General features: G+C 41.7%; 1 protein-coding gene and 1 pseudogene across 1 annotated transcript in view; both read right to left on the bottom strand.

Annotated features, from left to right (window-relative positions):
- Positions 1–7,874, bottom strand: part of LOC135546438 (transcription elongation factor SPT6-like) — a 30,467-nt gene extending 22,593 nt beyond the window's left edge. The window contains exons 1-16 of the mRNA XM_064974860.1: positions 7,713–7,874; positions 7,127–7,193; positions 6,795–6,974; positions 6,498–6,568; positions 6,129–6,318; positions 5,931–6,015; positions 5,412–5,664; positions 4,500–4,601; positions 2,943–3,056; positions 2,758–2,847; positions 2,518–2,660; positions 2,166–2,311; positions 1,958–2,077; positions 1,584–1,713; positions 1,250–1,400; positions 226–380 (exon numbers count right to left, since the gene is read on the bottom strand). Of these exons, the coding sequence (XP_064830932.1) occupies positions 226–380; positions 1,250–1,400; positions 1,584–1,713; positions 1,958–2,077; positions 2,166–2,311; positions 2,518–2,660; positions 2,758–2,847; positions 2,943–3,056; positions 4,500–4,601; positions 5,412–5,664; positions 5,931–6,015; positions 6,129–6,318; positions 6,498–6,568; positions 6,795–6,974; positions 7,127–7,184 (1,988 nt within the window). The 5' untranslated portion in view covers positions 7,185–7,193; positions 7,713–7,874. The remainder of the gene's footprint in view (positions 1–225; positions 381–1,249; positions 1,401–1,583; positions 1,714–1,957; positions 2,078–2,165; positions 2,312–2,517; positions 2,661–2,757; positions 2,848–2,942; positions 3,057–4,499; positions 4,602–5,411; positions 5,665–5,930; positions 6,016–6,128; positions 6,319–6,497; positions 6,569–6,794; positions 6,975–7,126; positions 7,194–7,712) is intronic.
- Positions 7,875–8,386: 512 nt separating this feature from the next.
- On the bottom strand, positions 8,387–18,523 carry LOC135545061 (dehydrogenase/reductase SDR family member 11-like; annotated as a pseudogene).
- Between the last annotated feature and the right edge of the window lie 30 nt (positions 18,524–18,553).

Here is an 18,553-nt window from a genome sequence, read left to right as displayed (position 1 = left end):
GTGTTATTAATATGTTATTACATGTTATTAATGTTATTACACATCATTAATATGTTATTACACAAAACTCAACGGCATCGTCACAAATGGCACCATATACCCTACATAATGGACTACATTCGACCAGAGCGTAGTGCACTATTTAGTGAATATGCTGCCATTTGGGATGCAGACTTTAATGATATTAATATGTTATTACACAATGTTATAATAACAAGACCTCACCCCTTCACTCCAATCAGGTCAATACAGACGTTAATGGTGAGCAGGCCCTCTTCCTCTGCCTGCAACATCTTGAGGAACTGGTCTCCATTCAGCTCCTTTACAGGCTTGTTTTTCAGGTATTTAAAGGAGAAGCCATAATGGGCCTCATCCACATCCTACAGGAGAGATTACACCACATACATGTATGGTAGAGTATTCTAATCTAGATAATGACACTCTAATCTCCTAAATAACTCAAATGTAAAAATATGAGTCAATGAAAAGACATAACTTGTTAAATGTGTTTTTTCTATACAATATAAACTAATCTCTTCAGAAAGTATTCATACCCCTTGACTTATTCCACATTTGGATGTGTTACAGCCTGAATTCAAAATTGATTCAATTGATTTTGTTTCTAGACTGGGCTTTGGCTGAGCCACTCAAGGACTTTCACATTCCTGTTCTGAAGCCATTCGAGCGTTGTGTTGTCAATTTTGAATTCAGAATGTAACAACTAAATGTGGAATAAGTCAAGGGGTATGAATGGGGAAAAGGGATACCTAGTCAGTTGCACAACTGAATACATTCAACCAAAATGTGTCTTCCACATTTAACCCAACCCCTCTGAATCAGAGGAGCAGTTGTGTTGGGGTTAACGGCCTTGCTCAAGGGCAGACCGGCAGATTTTTCCACCTTGCCAGATCAGGAATTCGAACAAACAACCTTGCAGTTACAGTCCAAAGTTTGAACCGCTAAGCTACCTGTCGCCTCTGAAAGTACTGTATATCCCATGAAAGACCTAAATAAACCACTAATACAACCAACAAAGAAGTGGCGGTAATTGCTGAATAGGGTTGCAGAATTGCAGTAGTTTTTCCCAAATTCCCAGGTTTTCCAGGAATTGCTGGTAGAAAGATAAAGGACTTCTTGCTTATTCACTCCTGATTGCAGGACTCTTCCAACCAAGATTTCTGGAAAACCTGGGAATTCTTAGAAAGTTACCGTGATTTTTTTAACCCTATTGCAAATAGATGGTGTATACCTTCTTTCCCTTCTTGGTGGGTTTGATGTTGATCTTGGCTCTCTCCTGGAATGTCTGTCGGAGCACATGTCTGACTAGAGGCTCCCGAGCGATCTGCATGGCGACCATGTAGCGAGTCCCCTCCAGTACTGCCTCCGCTGTGCTGAACTGGCTGCACAGGCAGAGAGAACATACTATTAGTAGTATTGTGGAAGGTATAGGTTTGCATCTCAAATGGTGCCATAAGTTTGCATATTCACCTCTCAACACCACCCCTGTTACTGCTAAAATGGTTGGGTTATCTTTATATGAAAATGTATTCTGTATACAGTGCAATAATGTGTTGCTGGTTAACCTGCAGATGTAGTCCTTAGCCAGCTCCATTGGCTCAGCAGGAAACTGCTCCGTCTCGTGACGCTGGTAACTGTCACGTAGGTTCTCTCCAAACTGCTCTGGAGTCAGACCAAACTTCTTGGCTAGGCCATCTGATGAGAGAACCCTTTAAATGGTGGACTCAAAAACTGTTGCAAATATAGTCGGCTCATGATACAGCAAGAGCACTTCGATTGGAAAACTCTGTTTAAGTACACTAGTCACTAGTCACATTACTTAGCAAGTTTTGTATTATCACGAGCTTACTGTACAGACCTGAAGATGTATGGCACACACATCTGTTTGTAAAAGGTGCTGATAGTGACACCTACTGGACACACATGATAAAGAACTCACCCAGTCCTGCACCCTGGCAGATGCTGTACATATCCCTGCGAGATGCAAGCTTCAGGTCCGGCCCCTTCGGGTGCTCCTCTTCTTCCTCTTCCTCCTCCTCTACTACTTCCTGCTCATTACCTGCAAACAGAATACATGATAATTATTCTGATGAGGGCAAAGATCCACTGTGCTTTCACAATCTTACAATATATAATCTAAATCGTACCATCTTCATCTACTTCTTTGATCTTCTTCAGCTTTTTCTTGCTGGACCTGGCTGCATTCTGCATCTTTGGGATATCCCGGCCATAGTACAGCAGGAAATGGTTGTAGACGTCGCCCAGTTCATCACTAGACTGGACATCCTTCAACCTTGTCAGACAAACATAATCAGGTCAGCACTCTGATACAACAAAGATAATAAAGGTGTCATAACATGACTAGGGTCCTGTCCAGGGGGTGTACTTGTACATCAAGGTGCCTCACACTACAGAAACAGGAGATAGGCTCCTGCCCTATGGGCCATTCTGGCTCAGACAAGGCGTATTTACAAACATGTTGGACATGACAAGCCTTACCGCTCTAAATCTGAAGTGTCTAATGGTCGAATGCCATCAGCCAGTGGCTTATCGGGGTCTGCTGAGATCTGTTCAAACTGGTATCCCTGCATCTTCTGGAACAGGCGTCTCAGGTTCTGTTTGCGGGTTTTCAGCTGGGTCCACTGAGGAGGAAAGACAGTCCCAGATTAAACAGTAATTAAACAGAGATAATAAATTAAGGGAGGAAGTTAACAAAAATCCAATGCTACAGTATATTACCTTCTCATCCCACTGCCAAACTTTCCACAGATCATTGATATTGAGTTCAGGTTCCACATACTCTTTCCTGTAGAACGCTATGAACGGAACCTTGAGGTGAAACAACAAATACAGTTGTATTAACTAACTAAAATTATATGGAAGAACTCAACATTACCTACTGTGATAGAGGAACTGTGTAATACCTCAAAGTGTTGGTTTCTCATGAAATTCAAAGCCTCTTTAATCTTCTGGATGGTGCTGGGGCCTTTTCTGCTGAATGTAGTGGCTGGACCTCTGTCCAAATAGTCTGCGTTCTCCTGAAAAAAACAGAATATTTTATTTAAAAAACACAAGCATTTTAAAAACAGACCTACAGCCTTATTCTAAAATTGAATAAATACATGTTTTTCCTCATCTATTTACACACAATGCCCCATAATGACAAAGCAAAAACAGGTTTTTAGAAAAATCTGAAATATCTTATTTACATTTGGCTCAGGTACATCCTGTTTCCAATGATCATCCTTGAAATGTTTCTACAATTCAATAGATTGGACATGATTTGGATAGGCACACACCTGTCTGTATATGGTCCCACAGTTGACAGTGCATGTTAGAGCAAAACCAAGACAAGAGGTCTTAGGAATTATCCATAGAGCTCTGAGACAGGATTGTGCCTAGGCACAGATCTGGGGAGGGGTACCAGAGCATTCCTGCAGCATTGAAGGTCATCAAGAAAACAGTGGCCTCCATCATTCTTAAATGGAAGACGTTTGAAACATCCAAGACTTTTCCTAAAGCTGGTTGCCCGGCCAAACTCAGCAATCGGGGGAAAAGAGCCCCGAGCTCTGACAGAGCTCTAGTTCCTCTGTGGAGATGGGAGAACCTGACAGAAGGTTAACCATCTCTGCAGCACTCCACTAATCAGGCCTTTATCGTAGAATGTCCAGACGGAAGCCACTCCTTAGTAAAAGGCACATGACAGCCCGTTTGGAGTTTGCCAAAAGGCATCTAAAGGACTCAGACCATGAAAAACAAGATTCTCTGGTCTGATGAAACCAAGATTGAACTCTTTGGCCTTCATTCAAAGCGTCCAATCTGGAGGAAACCAGGCATTGCTCACACCTGTCCAATACCATCCTCACAGTGAAGCATGGTGGTGGCATCATCATGCTATGGGGATGTTTTTCAGTGGCAGGGGACTGGGAGACTAGTCAGGATCGAGAGTAAGATGAATGGAGCAAAGTACAGGGACATCCTTGATGAAAACCTGCTCCAGAGTGCTCAGGACCTCAGACTGGGGTTAAGATGCACTTTCCAACAGGACAATGCAGTAGTGGCTTCAGGACAAGTCTCTGAATGTCCTTGAGTGGTCCAGCCAGAGCCCGGACTTGAACCTGATCTAACATCTCTGGAGAGACCTGAAAATAGCTGTGCAGCAACGCTCCACATCCAGCCTGACAGAGATTGAGAGGATCTGCAGAGAAGAATGGGAGAAACTCCCCAAATACAGGTGTGCCAAGCTTGTGGCGTCATACCCAAGAAGAGTCGAGCCTGCAATCAATGCCAAAGGTGACTCAACAAAGTACTGAGTACCAATTTAAACAAATTTAATCAATTTTAGAAAAAGGCCTGTAAAAGTAACAAAAATGTGAAAAAAGTTAAGGGGTCTGAATACTTTCCGAATGCACTGTAGACTGTAGCATCAGCTTGAACTAATTGTCTTATGAGACCCAGCTAAAATATCCTCACTCCAGTACCTGCATGGAGATGGTGAGAGTAGAGAAGGCATTCCTATAGATCCACTCAGCCTCCTGTTCCAACTCATCATCCTCTGCAGGCTTCACACAAGTGGAGCGCAACTAAAACAACAAGACCACACACATAGAAAAGGGTATGGGCTACAGCAGTGGTATTCAAAGTCAATGTTATTCAAAGTTAGTGATATTCAAAGTCGGGGTCATGGGGGAACTCGAGTGAGGTCGACCCAAAAAATGAAATAAGTACAGCACCAGTCAAAAGTTTGGACACACCTACTTAGTCAAGGGTTTTTCTTTATTTTTACTATTTTCTACATTGTAGAATAACAGTGAAGACATCTAAACTCTGACATAACGCAAATGGAATCATGTAGTAAACATAAAAGTGTTAAACAAATCAAAATATCCTGTATAGTTGATTCTTCAAAGTAGCCACCCTTTGCCTTGATTACAGCTTTGCACACTCTTAGTAAACATTTAAATAAACCCTTGAATGAGTAAGTGTCCAAACTTTTTACTGGTACTTATATATATATATATATATATATATTTTTTACATTTATTTTGATAATAGATTTTTTTAAAATGAATTTAAGGTTATTTGTTGATGTGAACATCAAAGTGTGCCGATTTTAAGGTTGTGTCATTATATTTGGGGTGGTGTGGGGTCACAAAATTATTGTGAAAAGAATGTGGTCCCCAGAAATACTGACTGAAGAAATAATTTGAATACCAATGGGCTACAGAGTCAAGCCCATAACAATTATAGGTGAATTTCAGGTGCTCACATGTCCCTATGACTATGGCTAGTGTTCCAAAGGGCACCCTATTCCCTATATAGTGCCCTACATTTGACCAGAGCTCTATGGGTCTAGATGCCATTTGGGACGCATCCTATAGAAGTATACACACCTGGAACCTCTCTGGCATGTCAGTGGAACGGATCTCATTGTCCTGGTCCGTCATGTGACTGCTCTCCAGCTCACTGGGCTCATAGATCTCAAAGATACTGCGTCGGCCCACCCTCTTCTTGGTCTGCTTCTTGGGCCGGTCCCATGACTCTTCATCTGCATCCTCCTCCTCCTCTGCATCTTCATAGGCTTCAGTGTCAAACTCGGCAAAGTCAAAGTCCCCTCCGAATATCTCCTGGGCCTCCTGAAGTGCTCTGTAAAAAAAGGAGTGGTGCTCAATACTAAATAATGCAGGTGAGTAAAGGTAAACATTACTGCATCCCAAATGGCATCCTATTCCCTTTATAGTGCACTACTTTTGACCAGGGCCAATAGGGGAATAGGATGCCATTTGGGACACAATTAACATATCAAATTCTATTGCACAGATAGGACTTCATACTATCGGTTGAGCTTCCAGGTGAAGAGGCTACTGCAAATTGAGATCTAAGTGATTCAATTAAATGTCAGAATCACTTACGCATCTGTATATCCTGGCAGCTTCTTCCTCCACTTGGGTTTCTTCAAGGGCTGTCCGTCATCATCCACAATAAAGTCATCGATATCTGAGAAAAAAATAAAATACCTATGACTCAAAAATTTTGAAATGGCTTTTAAAAATCTGCTAACTCAAACCAATTCCACTGTTTATAGATGAAGCAACTCAAATGTTTCATACCAGACTCTTCATCGTCCTCCTGCTCATCCTCCCCGGGATGCAAAGGCACATCCAATGCCTCGCCCTCATCCGCTCCCGTCCCCATGAAGATCTCATCTGCTATCATGTCCTTCTCATGGGCCTCCCTGACGTCATCATCTCCCTCCTCATCCTCATCGTCCGACATGTCTCGCAAACGACGGAACTTTTGCTGTTTATGGGGATAAGGAAGGAGCAGAGGTATCAGGAAAACATTTTAGTCTATCTCCTTTTACATACTATTTTTAGAGAGTGGGACTATGGGACATGACATGAGACCTCAGCTGCGTGCTATACAATGTCCATGATGCCAATGCATTTTGCTTGTCATAATGGCATCAAAATACTTACCCTTTTCACTTTCACTCCCAAATTCTCCTCAATGAGATCAATATCATCATCATCCAAGCGGTCGTCAAAGCCTGCAGACAGAAAACACAAGATACTCAAACACCAAAGGTGATTATTGTTGTATGCATGGTTCTGCTGCACACTGTTAGGTGTCACAAATCAACATAGAATCAAAGAGTTTACACCATTATAGTTTATTCAAAGACCGAAGAAACAGCCTACAACGTGGCTAGGAAGCAATCACAGTGCAGCCCAGACAGGAATAAATTTTGAAACAATTTATGAATGACCACTTGCTTCTCTTCCTCTTATGGTGTCCAATGTCCTCCCCAGAGTCACTATCTCCTTCCTTATCTTTCTTCCCTTCCTTCTCCTCCTCTTCCTCTCCTTCCCCTTCATCCACACCATCATCAATCAGACCACTGAGGTTTCCATCCTCATCTTGGTCCTCGGTATTCTCCTGTTCCTCCTCCTCATCTAAGTCACAAATCAAGAAGTTGTACATCAAGTAAGATTACACATGACATTGTGTGCAGCCTGCACATTGTTACCATGATTCTTATTTTGAGTAGTTGTGAGGATAAACTCTGTCAAGGGAAATCTTTGAAATAAAAATCTAAATTATTCACATGCTGTACTCCCAAATTCCTCCTCAGACTCCTCTGCTTCGCTCTCGATGAAATCCATGTTTAGGGGCTGTTGAAGCGATAACAGGATTTTCATTAGCTGGTTTTGTGTCAAAGAACAGTCTTTGGAAATAATGTTATGGGACATGACATAGGACAAAATTATTCCAGAATTGTACATGTTTAAGGTATGGCTATGTCATAAGAAAATCTTATTGTAAACAATTAAATATTAGTCTACAATAAACTATGATGATAAAACGCTTCTGTCTGCTATGGCTGACTGGGAAAGATGCAGAACATTACTATAGCCAGGGGGCGACGACATTGCTCGACATCAAAGGTTTAGCTAGCTAGCGAAGATAAAAATGCATATGACTTTGAAAATAATGAAAGATAGCCTTAGCTATCCAACGGATATCAGGCTGGAGATGCAGGTATCAATCTTCTTAGCTAGAACAAGATAGCTAGCTAGAATAACAACAATGGAAGGAGATGGCTACCGAGCTAGCCACATCTATTGTTGCTATCATACAGCTGTATTGTCAGAAGCAGCTGGCTGACTCCCATTGCCCATAACGGTACATACCTATGTGATGGGAGTCAGGACTGGCTCCTTTTTATGTTGACGGATTAGCAAAGCGGGATATGGAAAATAGATTCATTTCACAACGACCAGAATGTGTTAGCTAGCAAGGCGCAAGTACATTTACAAGACTGGAACAGAAAAATCCCTCAAAACTCTACGAAAGCGAGGTACGTCACAGATTTACATAGCTCTCCTTGGATTGTAAAAGTGCAATCCTTGCATTATACTTCGTGTATTCTTTTTCTAGTGTTATGGTATGCAACATAAGACATTTTGTTTTTCATTACTTTCCTAGAACATGTTATTCAGTTTAATTGGACCTTGTGTTTACTGTATTATATAATTAACTTCCGAATCCAAAATTCACTTCAAATATAACCTTCTTTCTTTTTTTTAACACATTCATTAAAAAAAATATCTACTTACTGATGGAAAATTGTAATAGTGTTGTTCCACAATGTCACAGAAAATGTACTTTATTTAAACTCATAATCTCAAGTATCAGATTGTAAAGGGGCTGCAGTGTAGCCTACAATAATTTTCATGGCAAATATTTATTTTCAGATCAGACCCCAAATCACAATTCAAAACCTCCACAATGCTACAGCTTTAAGACAACTTTCAATCCTCTTTGAGATGATCAAGGTGCATCAGATTCCTCCTGCAGGACTGCTTTATGACACTTGCTCCACAGGTCGCATTTGAACATCTACAATCAAGATATACAAAGACGGGAGAACAGTAGTTATCATTTGTTAAATTATGGTAAACTTTTCTCACTTTCATTCAAACATTGATGGAAGTGATGTGCAGAGAATACTGAGACAGACATAAGTTAGACAAGTGTCCTACTTACGTGAACATGTGGCGGGATGTGCCTAAGACATCAGTTACAGCACTGGCAATGTCCACTGCTTCCAAAAACTGTAGGAAGGCAGTAGAATTATAACGTACACATTCAAAAACAATCATATGCACAGATATCATTATTATTGTTATTATTCACCTTCATACTGTCGTAGGTAACAGCAGCCTTCTCTGAATGGAGGCTGTGAAGCCGGAAAACATATTCTGTTTCCACCATTCCAGGAGATATACACTGTCCAAAGGAAAACAGAAACACTGGGTTAGTGTTCGATGGCTCTAACGATTACATTGTGACATAGCTAGATAAATATGTTGATTTTAAACATCAATGTGGTCTGTCATGAGGACACAACGACCTGCTATTGTGGAATGTTGCCAATAATAGAACACCATTGTATTCAGTAGAGTACCGTTGGTGCATTGTACTCACAGTATGATAAATCAGCACAATTCAGTGCTGGGTGGTTATGAACGATTGATCATCTCATTTACAATAGAATTATATATTTCTAATAAGAACACTAGGAATCAATAACTTACCGTGGCTTGAATGTGGGTTTTAGCCCCTCGCAGCTCTTGCCTCTGCCCCTCTGTCAGGGCAGTCACAGCTGTTTATGTTGATGATGTGTCCATCATCCACCTTCCTCTCCCTCATAGACTGGTATGCCTCTCGTGTGCAGATAGACAATGTAATCAATCAAATAAATAAATCAAATGTATTTATATAGCCCTTCTTACATCAGCCGATGTCACAAAGTGCTGTACAGAAACCCAGCCTAAACCCCCAAACAGCAAGCAATGCAGGTGTAGAAGCACGGTGGCTAGGAAAAACTCCCTAGAAAGGCCGTAACCTAGGAAGAACATGGCCAAGAGAGAGAGAGAGAAAAAAGAGAAAATTAGAGAGAGCATACTTAAATTCATACAGGACACCAGATAAGACAGGAGAAATACTACAGATGTAACAGACTGACCCTAGCCCCCCGACACATAAACTATTACAGCATAAGTACTGGGGGCTGAGACAGGAGAGGTCGGAAGACACTGTGGCCCCGACCGATGATACCCCCGGACAGGGCCAAACAGGCAGGATATAACCCACCTACTTTGCCAAAGCACAGCCCCCACACCACAAGAGGGATATCTTCAACCACCAACTTACTATTCTGAGACAAGGCTGAGTATAACCCACAAAGATCTCCTCCATGGCACGAATCCAAGGGGGGGAGCCATCACGGACAGGAAGATAATGTCAATGACTCAACCCACTCAAGTGGCGCACCCCTCCCAGGGACGGCATGGCAGAGCATCAGTAAGTCAGGGACTCAGCCCCTGAAATAGGTTTTGAGCCAGAGAACCCCAGTGGAGAGAGGGGAACCGGCCAGGCAGAGACAGCAAGGGCGGTTCGTTGCTCCAGGGCCTTTCTGTTATTTTTCACATTCCTGGGCCAGACTACACTCACTCATAGGACCTGCTGAAGAGATGAGTCTTCAATTAAGACTTAAAGGTTGAGACCGAGTCTGCGTCTCTCACACAGATAGGCAGACCATTCCATAAAAATTGAGCTCTATTGGAGAAAGCCCTGCCTCCAGCTGTTTGCTTAGAAATTCTAGGGACAGTAAGGAGGCCTGTGTCTTGTGACCGTAGGTATGTACAGTCGTGGCCAAAAGTTTTGAGAATGACACAAAAATGTATTTTCACAAAGTCTGCGGCCTCAGTTTGTATGATGGCAATTTGCATATACTCCAGAATGTTATGAAGTGTGATCAGATGAATTGCAAAGTCCCTCTTTGCCATGCAAATGAACGGAATCCCCCCAAAACATTTCCAATGCATTTCAGCCCTGCACACAAAAGGACCAGCTGACATCATGTCAGTGATTCTCTCGTTAACACAGGTGTAAGTGTTGACGAGGACAAGGCCTGAGATCACTCTTTCAAGCTGATTGAGTTCGAATAACAGAGTGAAAGCTTCAAAAGGAGGGTGGTGCTTGGAATCATTGTTCTTCCTCTGTCAACCATGGTACCTGCAAGGAAACATGTGCCGTCATCATTGCTTTGCACAAAAAGGGCTTCACAGGCAAGGATATTGCCGCCAGTTAGATTGGACCTAAATCAACCATTTATCAAATCATCAAGAACTTCAAGGAGAGTGGTTCAATTGTTGTGAAGAAGGCTTCAGGGCGCCCAAGAAAGTCCAGCAAGCGACAGGACCGTCTCCTAAAGTTGATTCAGCTGCGGGATTGGGGCACCACCAGTACAGAGCTTGCTCAGGAATGGCAGCAGGCAGGTGTGAGTACATCTGCACGCACAGTGAGGCGAAGACTTTTGGAGGATGGCGTTATGTTTGGCGTAAAAGCAACACAGCTCATCACCCTGAACACACCATACCCACTGTCAAACATGGTGGTGGCAGCATCATGGTTTGGGCCTGCTTTTCTTCAGCAGGGACAGGGAAGATGGTTAAAATTGATGGGAAGATGGATGGAGCCAAATACAGGACCATTCTGGAAGAAAACCTGATGGAGTCTGCAAAAGACCTGAGACTGGGATGGAGATTTGTTTTCCAACAAGACAATGATCCAAAACATAAAGCAAAATCTACAATGGAATGGTTCAAAAATAAACATATCCAGGTGTTAGAATGGCCAAGTCAAAGTCCAGACCTGAATTCAATCGAGAATCTGTGGAAAGAACTGAAAACTGCTGTTCACAAATGCTCTCCATCCAACCTCACTGAGCTCAGCTGTTTTGCAAGGAGGAATGGGGAAATATTTCAGTCTCTCGATGTGCAAAACTGATAGAGACATACCCCAAGCGACTTACAGCTGTAATCGCAGCAAAAGGTGGCGCTACAAAGTATTAACTTAAGGGGGCTGAATAATTTTGCACGCCCAATTTTTCAGTTTTTGATTTGTTAAAAAAGTTTGAAATATCCAATAAATGTCGTTCCACTTCATGATTGTGTCCCACTTGTTGTTGATTCTTCACAAAAAAATACAGTTTTATATCTTTATGTTTGAAGCCTGAAATGTGGCAAAAGTTCGCAAAGTTCAAGGGGCCGAATACTTTCGCAAGGCACTGTATGTAGCCTATGGGCCCCAAAATTAATAATTTACAAGGTCACCTGAATTCTGTCACAAGGTTTGCATCACACAGCGTTTTACTGCTCTTAGGCATATTATAGCTTACTACAGTCTAATGACATTGACACCTCTTGACCTTGGGACTATACGTTTCTATCTGACTTTTTCCTCAAAAATAAGTCATTCACATAGGGGCCGATTCAGACCAAAGTTATACGCGCATAAATGGAACTTAATTCCCTTTAATGCACTTTTGTGTGGATGATGTGTGTCTACAGATATGTTGTATTCTGACCTTGACTTAATTCCCTCATAAATCCAAGACATTACCGCGCCATGAAACAATGAATAAAGTCGAGCAACCTGTCGGTATAGAAATAACACCATTCTCAGTGCACTGTAATTTACAACTTGATAGGAGCTATTGATAAGATCTAGGTAAAAGAGTAAGCCATTTGGATAAACGGATTGTAAATCTAAATTACAATTGTTTTCAATAAATTGTACTTTATGATCATTGGAGACAACTGTGAAACCAGTCATATAGCAACAAACTGAAGCCTATCAACATTAAGCATACCTCTGTAAAGTTTATGAAATGCTGGCCTTAAAACTTGCAGGAATGAAATTTGGAGACAAAAGCTATAGGCTTCTGTAGCCATGCACAAATGACAGTATAGTGTCCAAACCTACAAACCGAGTGCACTTATGTTTTCTATAATGTTTTAATTAAATTCCCAGACTTTTCACTGTATTTAAAAAAAATGGTATTGATGTTACATATTAGCCAGTATCGGTAGCCACTGTCAGTTATACCCACACACATTTATAACTGTCCCTTTAGTTGTATTTTGCCTCATTACATTGTCAGTTTACCTTTCTTTCCTTTGTCACGTTGATCTGGTTATTCCTGAGGATCACTACAGTAGCATTAGTGGATCATAGTATTACAACTTGTGCAATAATTTGGAATATGTAGCCTATTTGAATCATTATGGAACGCAGACCAAATGAGTGAGGATTGTTAGGGTAGATTTATAGGACTACTGTTCAACCCCTATTGACTTTTCTAACTTTCTAATTGAACAATTGAATATGACAACTTTCAGGATGAATAAAACCACTGTATTTTTGTTTCACCAATATATTTTGTGTGTAAAGGCTCTCAAAACCTATTTTTGTATTATTATTCATGAATACTTTCCTAACCCTAAATAACATACAAATCTATTGGTGCTGAAAAGGAGACTAATATGTGTGTATTTATTTACATGGCTTTTTTTATTTGATCCTTAATATTCTGAACCGTTCTCTCAATATATTATAGTGGGTCTGTTGAGAAAATTTAAATTAAAGGTACACCACATTTAAAGGGATGGCTTTTGATAAATGTACTGAAAACCCTATTGAATGAAAACTTCACACGAAAATATTGGCCAGCAAGTGGGAGGGTTTTCAGCAGTTTAATTAAATCAATTCAGGGCACGTGAGTGAACCACACCTGCAAAGTCCGTTATGGACCTGCAAAAGGTGTCTGAATGCCAACTAAGGAGAAGTGCGTAGGAAAGGCGTACATAGGAAAGGCCAACCAGGTAGCTAGGTCCAGCTGGCAAGATAGCTAGGTCCGGCCGACCGACCAGCCAGATAGCTAGGTCCAGCTGGCCAGATAGCTAGGTCCGGCCGACCGACCAGCCAGATAGCTAGGTCCAGCCGACCGACCAGCCAGATAGCTAGGTCCGGCCGACCGCCCAGCCAGATAGCTAGGTCCGGCCGACCGACCAGCCAGATAGCTAGGTCCGGCCGACCGACCAGCCAGATAGCTAGGTCCAGCTGGCAAGATAGCTAGGTCCGGCCGACCGACCAGCCAGATAGCTAGGTCCGGCCGACCGACCAGCCAGATAGCTAGGTCCGGCCGACCGCCCAGCCAGATAGCTAGGTCCGGCCGACTGCCCAGCCAGATAGCTAGGTCCGGCTGACCGACCAGCCAGATAGCTAGGTCCGGCCGGCAGGATAGTTAGGTCCGGTCGGCCGGCAAGATAGCTAGGTCTGTCCAGCCAGCTAGGTCCGTCCAGCGAGACAGCTAGATAGCCCAGTTTTTCTTTAGTTGGTCATTTACATGTGAGATGTGTCATTGTTTTTAAGGAAAGTAAAACTCAGAATGTTCTCTCTGCGTAAACACCAATTAACTTGGTGGTATCAGGTTCTATCTGCAATCCAATCACACAATCCTGGGTTGTCAATAAAAAATTATTGAATGTAAGGTGATTTACTGTACTTATTGATTCATGAAAAAGGCACTCCATCACTGCTGCTTCATCCTCCTATTTTTCCAACTTAATTGAGGAGAATAAGAACAACCCCCCCCCCAAAAAAAAATGTATACTGTCACATAGCTAACTAAAAAGAAGCATTCCTCAAGAGAGGATGGCTTTCACTTCAGCAATGATAAATTCATGAACTTCTTTGACGAAAAGATCATGATCATTAGAAAGCAAATTCTCTTTAAATCTGCGTGTTTCTCCAAAATGCAGTTGTCCTGAGTCTGCACAACACTGCCAGGACCTAGGATCAAGGGAGGCACTTAATCCTATATCTCTTGACACATTCATGAAAATAGTCATGGCCTCTAAACCTTCAAGCTGCATACTGGACCCTATTCCAACTAAACTACTGAAAGGGTTGCTTCCTGTGCTTGGCCCTCCTATGTAGAACATAATAAATGGCTCCCTATCCACCAGATGTGTACCCAACTCACTAAAAGTGGCAGTAATAAAGCCTCTCTTGAAAAAGAAAAACGTTGACCCATTCCACTCAAACATTTTTGAAAAAGCTGTTGCATCTCACTGCCTTCCTAAAGACAAACAATGTATACGACACGCTTCAGTCTGATTTCAGAACCCATCATAGCACTGAGACTGCAATCGTGAAGATGGTAAATGTTGATGGTTTGTCCAAATCAACTGTAAATTTCGGTGTTTCCTGTTTTAGGACCACTATTGTTTTCACTATACATTTTACCTCTTTGTGATGTCGTTCAGAAAACATAATGTTAACTTTCACTGCTATGCGGATGATACACAGCTGTACATTTCGATGAAACACGGTGAATACTCAATATTGCCCTCCTGGAAGCCTGTGTTTCAGACATAAGGAAGCAAATGTTTCACCTTTAAACTCGAACAAAACAGAGATGCTAGTTCTAGTTCTAGGTCCCAAGAAACAAAGAGATCTTCTGTTGGATCTGACAATTAATCTTGATGGTTGTACAGTTGTCTCAAATAAAACTGTGAAGGACATTGGTGTTACTCTGGACCCTGATCTCTCTTTTGACAAACATATCAAGACTATTTCAAGGACAGCCATCTACATAGCGTTGCAAATAATCTGAAACGTTCTGTCCAAAAATTATGCAGAAAAGTTAATCCATGCTTTTGTCACTTCTAGATTAGACTACTGCAATGCTCTACTTTCAGGCTACTCGGTTAAATCACTAAATAAACTTCAGTTAGTGCTAAACATGGCTGCTAGAATCTTGACTAGAACCCCCAAATTTGATCATATTACTCCAGTGCAAGCCTCTCTATACTGGCTTCCTGTTAAATCTGGGGATGATTTCAAGGTTTTACTGCTAACCTACAAAGCATTACATGGGCTTGCTCATACATATGTCTCCGATTTGGTCCTGCCGTACATACCTACATGTATGCTACGGTCACAAGATAAAGGCCTCCTTATTGTCCCTAGAATTTCTAAGCAAACAGCTGGAGGCAGGGCTTTAGCCTATAGAGCTCCATTTTTATGGAATGGTCTGCCTACCCATGTCAGAGACGCAGACTCGGTCTTGACCTTTAAGTCTTTATTGAAGGCTCATCTCTTCAGTAGGTCCTATGATTGAGTGTTGTCTGGCCCAGGGGTGTGAAGGTGAACGGAAAGGCACTGGAGCAACAAACTGCCCTTGCTGTTTCTGCCTGGTTGGTTCCCTTCTCTCCGCCTCTAACCATATTACGGGGGCTGAGTCACTGGCTTACTGGTGCTCTTCCATGCCGTCCCTAGGAGGGGTGCGTCACTTGAGTGGGTTGAGTCACTGACGTGATCTTCCTGTCCGGGTTGGCGCCCCCCTCGGACATGTGCCGTGGGTGAGATCTTCGTGGGCTACAGTATACTCATCCTTGTCTCAGGGTAGTAAGTTGGTGGTTTGAAGATATCCCTCTAGTGGTGTGGGGGCTGTAAAGTGGGTGGGGTTATAGCCTGCCTGGTTGGCCCTGTCCGGGGGTATCGTCGGACAGGGGTCACAGTGTCTCCCGACCCCTCCTGTCTCAGCCTCCAGTATTTATGCTGCAATAGGTTATGTGTCGGGGGACTAGGATCAGTCTGTTATATCTGGAGTATTTCTCATATGTCTTATCTGGTGTCCTGTGTGAATTTAAGAATGCTTCCTCTAATTCTCCCTCTCCCTCCCCTCCCAGTGGACCTGAGCCCTAGGACCTTGTCTCAGGACTACCTGGCCTGATAACTCCTTGCTGTCCCCAGTCCACCTGGTCGTGCTGCTGCTCCAGTTTCAACCGTTCTGCCTGTGGCTATGGAACCCTGACCTGTTCACTGGATGTGCTACCTTGTCTTGGACCTGCTGTTTTTGACTCTTTCTCGCTCTACCACACCTGTTGTCTCTTCATGCTTGGCTATGAAAAGTTAACTGACAGTTACTCCTGAGGTGCTGACCTGTTGCACCTTCTACAACCACTGTGATTATTATTATTATTTGACCCTGCTGGTCATCTAGGAACGTTTGAACATCTTGGCCATGTACTGTTATAATCTCAACCCGGCACAGCCAGAAGAGGACTGCCAACCCTTCAGAGCCTGGTTCCTCTCTAGGTTTTTTCTTAAGGTTCCTGCCTTTCTAGGGAGTTTTTCCTAGCCACCATGCTTCAACATCTGCATTGCTTGCTGTTTGGGGTTTTAGGCTGGGTTTCTGTATAGCACTTAGTAAAAAGGGCGTTATAAATATTTTATTGATTGTATGATTGAAGACGTCACAAAATAGTTCTGAGATCTGGGGCTTGAAAAATTCTCAAAACTATACTTTGGCAGATAGAACCATCTAGTCCCAAGTCCTTGACTATTCATATCATAGGTTCTGGTACTCTTTTTAAATTACTTAGATTTTTTTCAACACTTTTTCAGAAGAATGGCCATAACGTAAACTTTTTTTATGGTAAAAAGAAATAAAAACAAGTGCCTTAGATTATGTTTAAGGCCCTTAGCAGAGGCATTGCTGTTTTTGTTTTGTTCTATATCCACACAAAAACTTCAATGGAAGGGGTATTTCACTAAAAATACAAACTTACCACATTTCATTGATAAGTAGCAAGCTTTTTTATGGTAAGTAGCAAACTTTTTTATGGTAAAGAGAAACAAAAACAAGTGCCTTAGATTATGTTTAAGGCCCTTAGCAGAGGCATTGCTGTTTTTGTCTTGTTCTATATCCACACAAAAACTTAAATGGAAGGGGTATTTCACTAAAAATACAAACTTACCACATTTCATTCATAAGTAGCAAGTAGTTTACTGACTTTGAGTGTCAGAGAACAGAAAAACATTAGTTTACTCATCCAGAGTTAAGCTTTAGCAATGTTGCTAGTTATCCATAGGATAGCAGTAGTGTCATTTTAGAGAACTATCACTTTAACAAATGTGTAATGAATATGAATTCATATATTTGATGATGTGATTAGAAAGAAGGAAGAGTATTCTCTATATTTAATATTTAAATGGCTGCACTTTTCTATTGAAATTGAAATAATTAACATTTTGTGGCAGATAGAACCTTATTTAAATAGATTGACATTTCAGATGCATAAGGTTCAATCTGCGATTGCAACCCCCTAAGAAAACAGATTTACAAATGTCTTAGGATTTTGATACTCGCACTTTAGTTACCTTTACGGTGAGGACCTTACTGGGCTATGAAAGAAGAATTGAGATGTGAAAATCTGGGATGTGAAAGTATCAACATTTGAAAAATGTATTGGGTGGCGGGAATGGGCTTCCATATATAAACATGGACAGTAACACCTACATCAATCATCATCCTCCAGCCATCGGTTTTGCCATTCTGCAGTGACTGAGGATGGGCCAGGCCAGCTTTGTTCATGCACACATCCATCCCTGTGCCCAGAAGCTCTGACGCTGCTGCCAGTTTCTAAAATCAAGAGGCAAGAGGACTTCATGCACAATGTTCCATAGGTTAAAACACCATGGTGAAGCCATTTGAGAGTAATTGACAAATGTGCTTCATTTGACAGAATGTTTTCTACAAGATCATATTCTATTGTGAGGAATGTGGAGCACATCATAAAAGTAATTAAGCAGTTTGCAAAGAAAACTTCAAAAATGGCATAGAATGGGTTTCATTAACTACAGTCATTAGACTGTAGTTAGTTATAATAGGCCTAAGGGCAGTAAAACATCCTGTGATGCAAACCTTGTGACAGAATGCAGGTGAAAGTCAATAATTATTTTTTTTGGCCCATAGGCTACATATGACATGTTACTTCTAAAGAGTAGCTTGGTCTGGTGATGAATCAATCCTTTAGTAAATCGGTGAAATATCATAGCTTGTTGTATTCATCACAGTTGAAATAGTTACTATTTACTCATCATGTGAGAGTACACCAAATCTCAAATCATCATATGATATGCCAACTCTCTGTTAAGAGTAGTGCTGAGGAAATAGCCTACAAGGAGATCTCACTAATATTTAATATTAACAGGTGTGGTTTTCAACCTAGTGGGAGGGGTTGCCTTTTCTAGAGAACCTTGCCACCTAACAGTTATTTACCAGATGCTCTGCGTGTGGCATCATTTAGAAAATAACTGATTGAATTTGACA

Source organism: Oncorhynchus masou, chromosome 9, assembly GCF_036934945.1.
Source record: "Oncorhynchus masou masou isolate Uvic2021 chromosome 9, UVic_Omas_1.1, whole genome shotgun sequence".
Classification (NCBI taxonomy): domain Eukaryota; kingdom Metazoa; phylum Chordata; class Actinopteri; order Salmoniformes; family Salmonidae; genus Oncorhynchus; species Oncorhynchus masou.
Note: the sequence above shows the minus strand (reverse complement) of the source record. Positions and strands in the feature narration are given on the sequence as shown.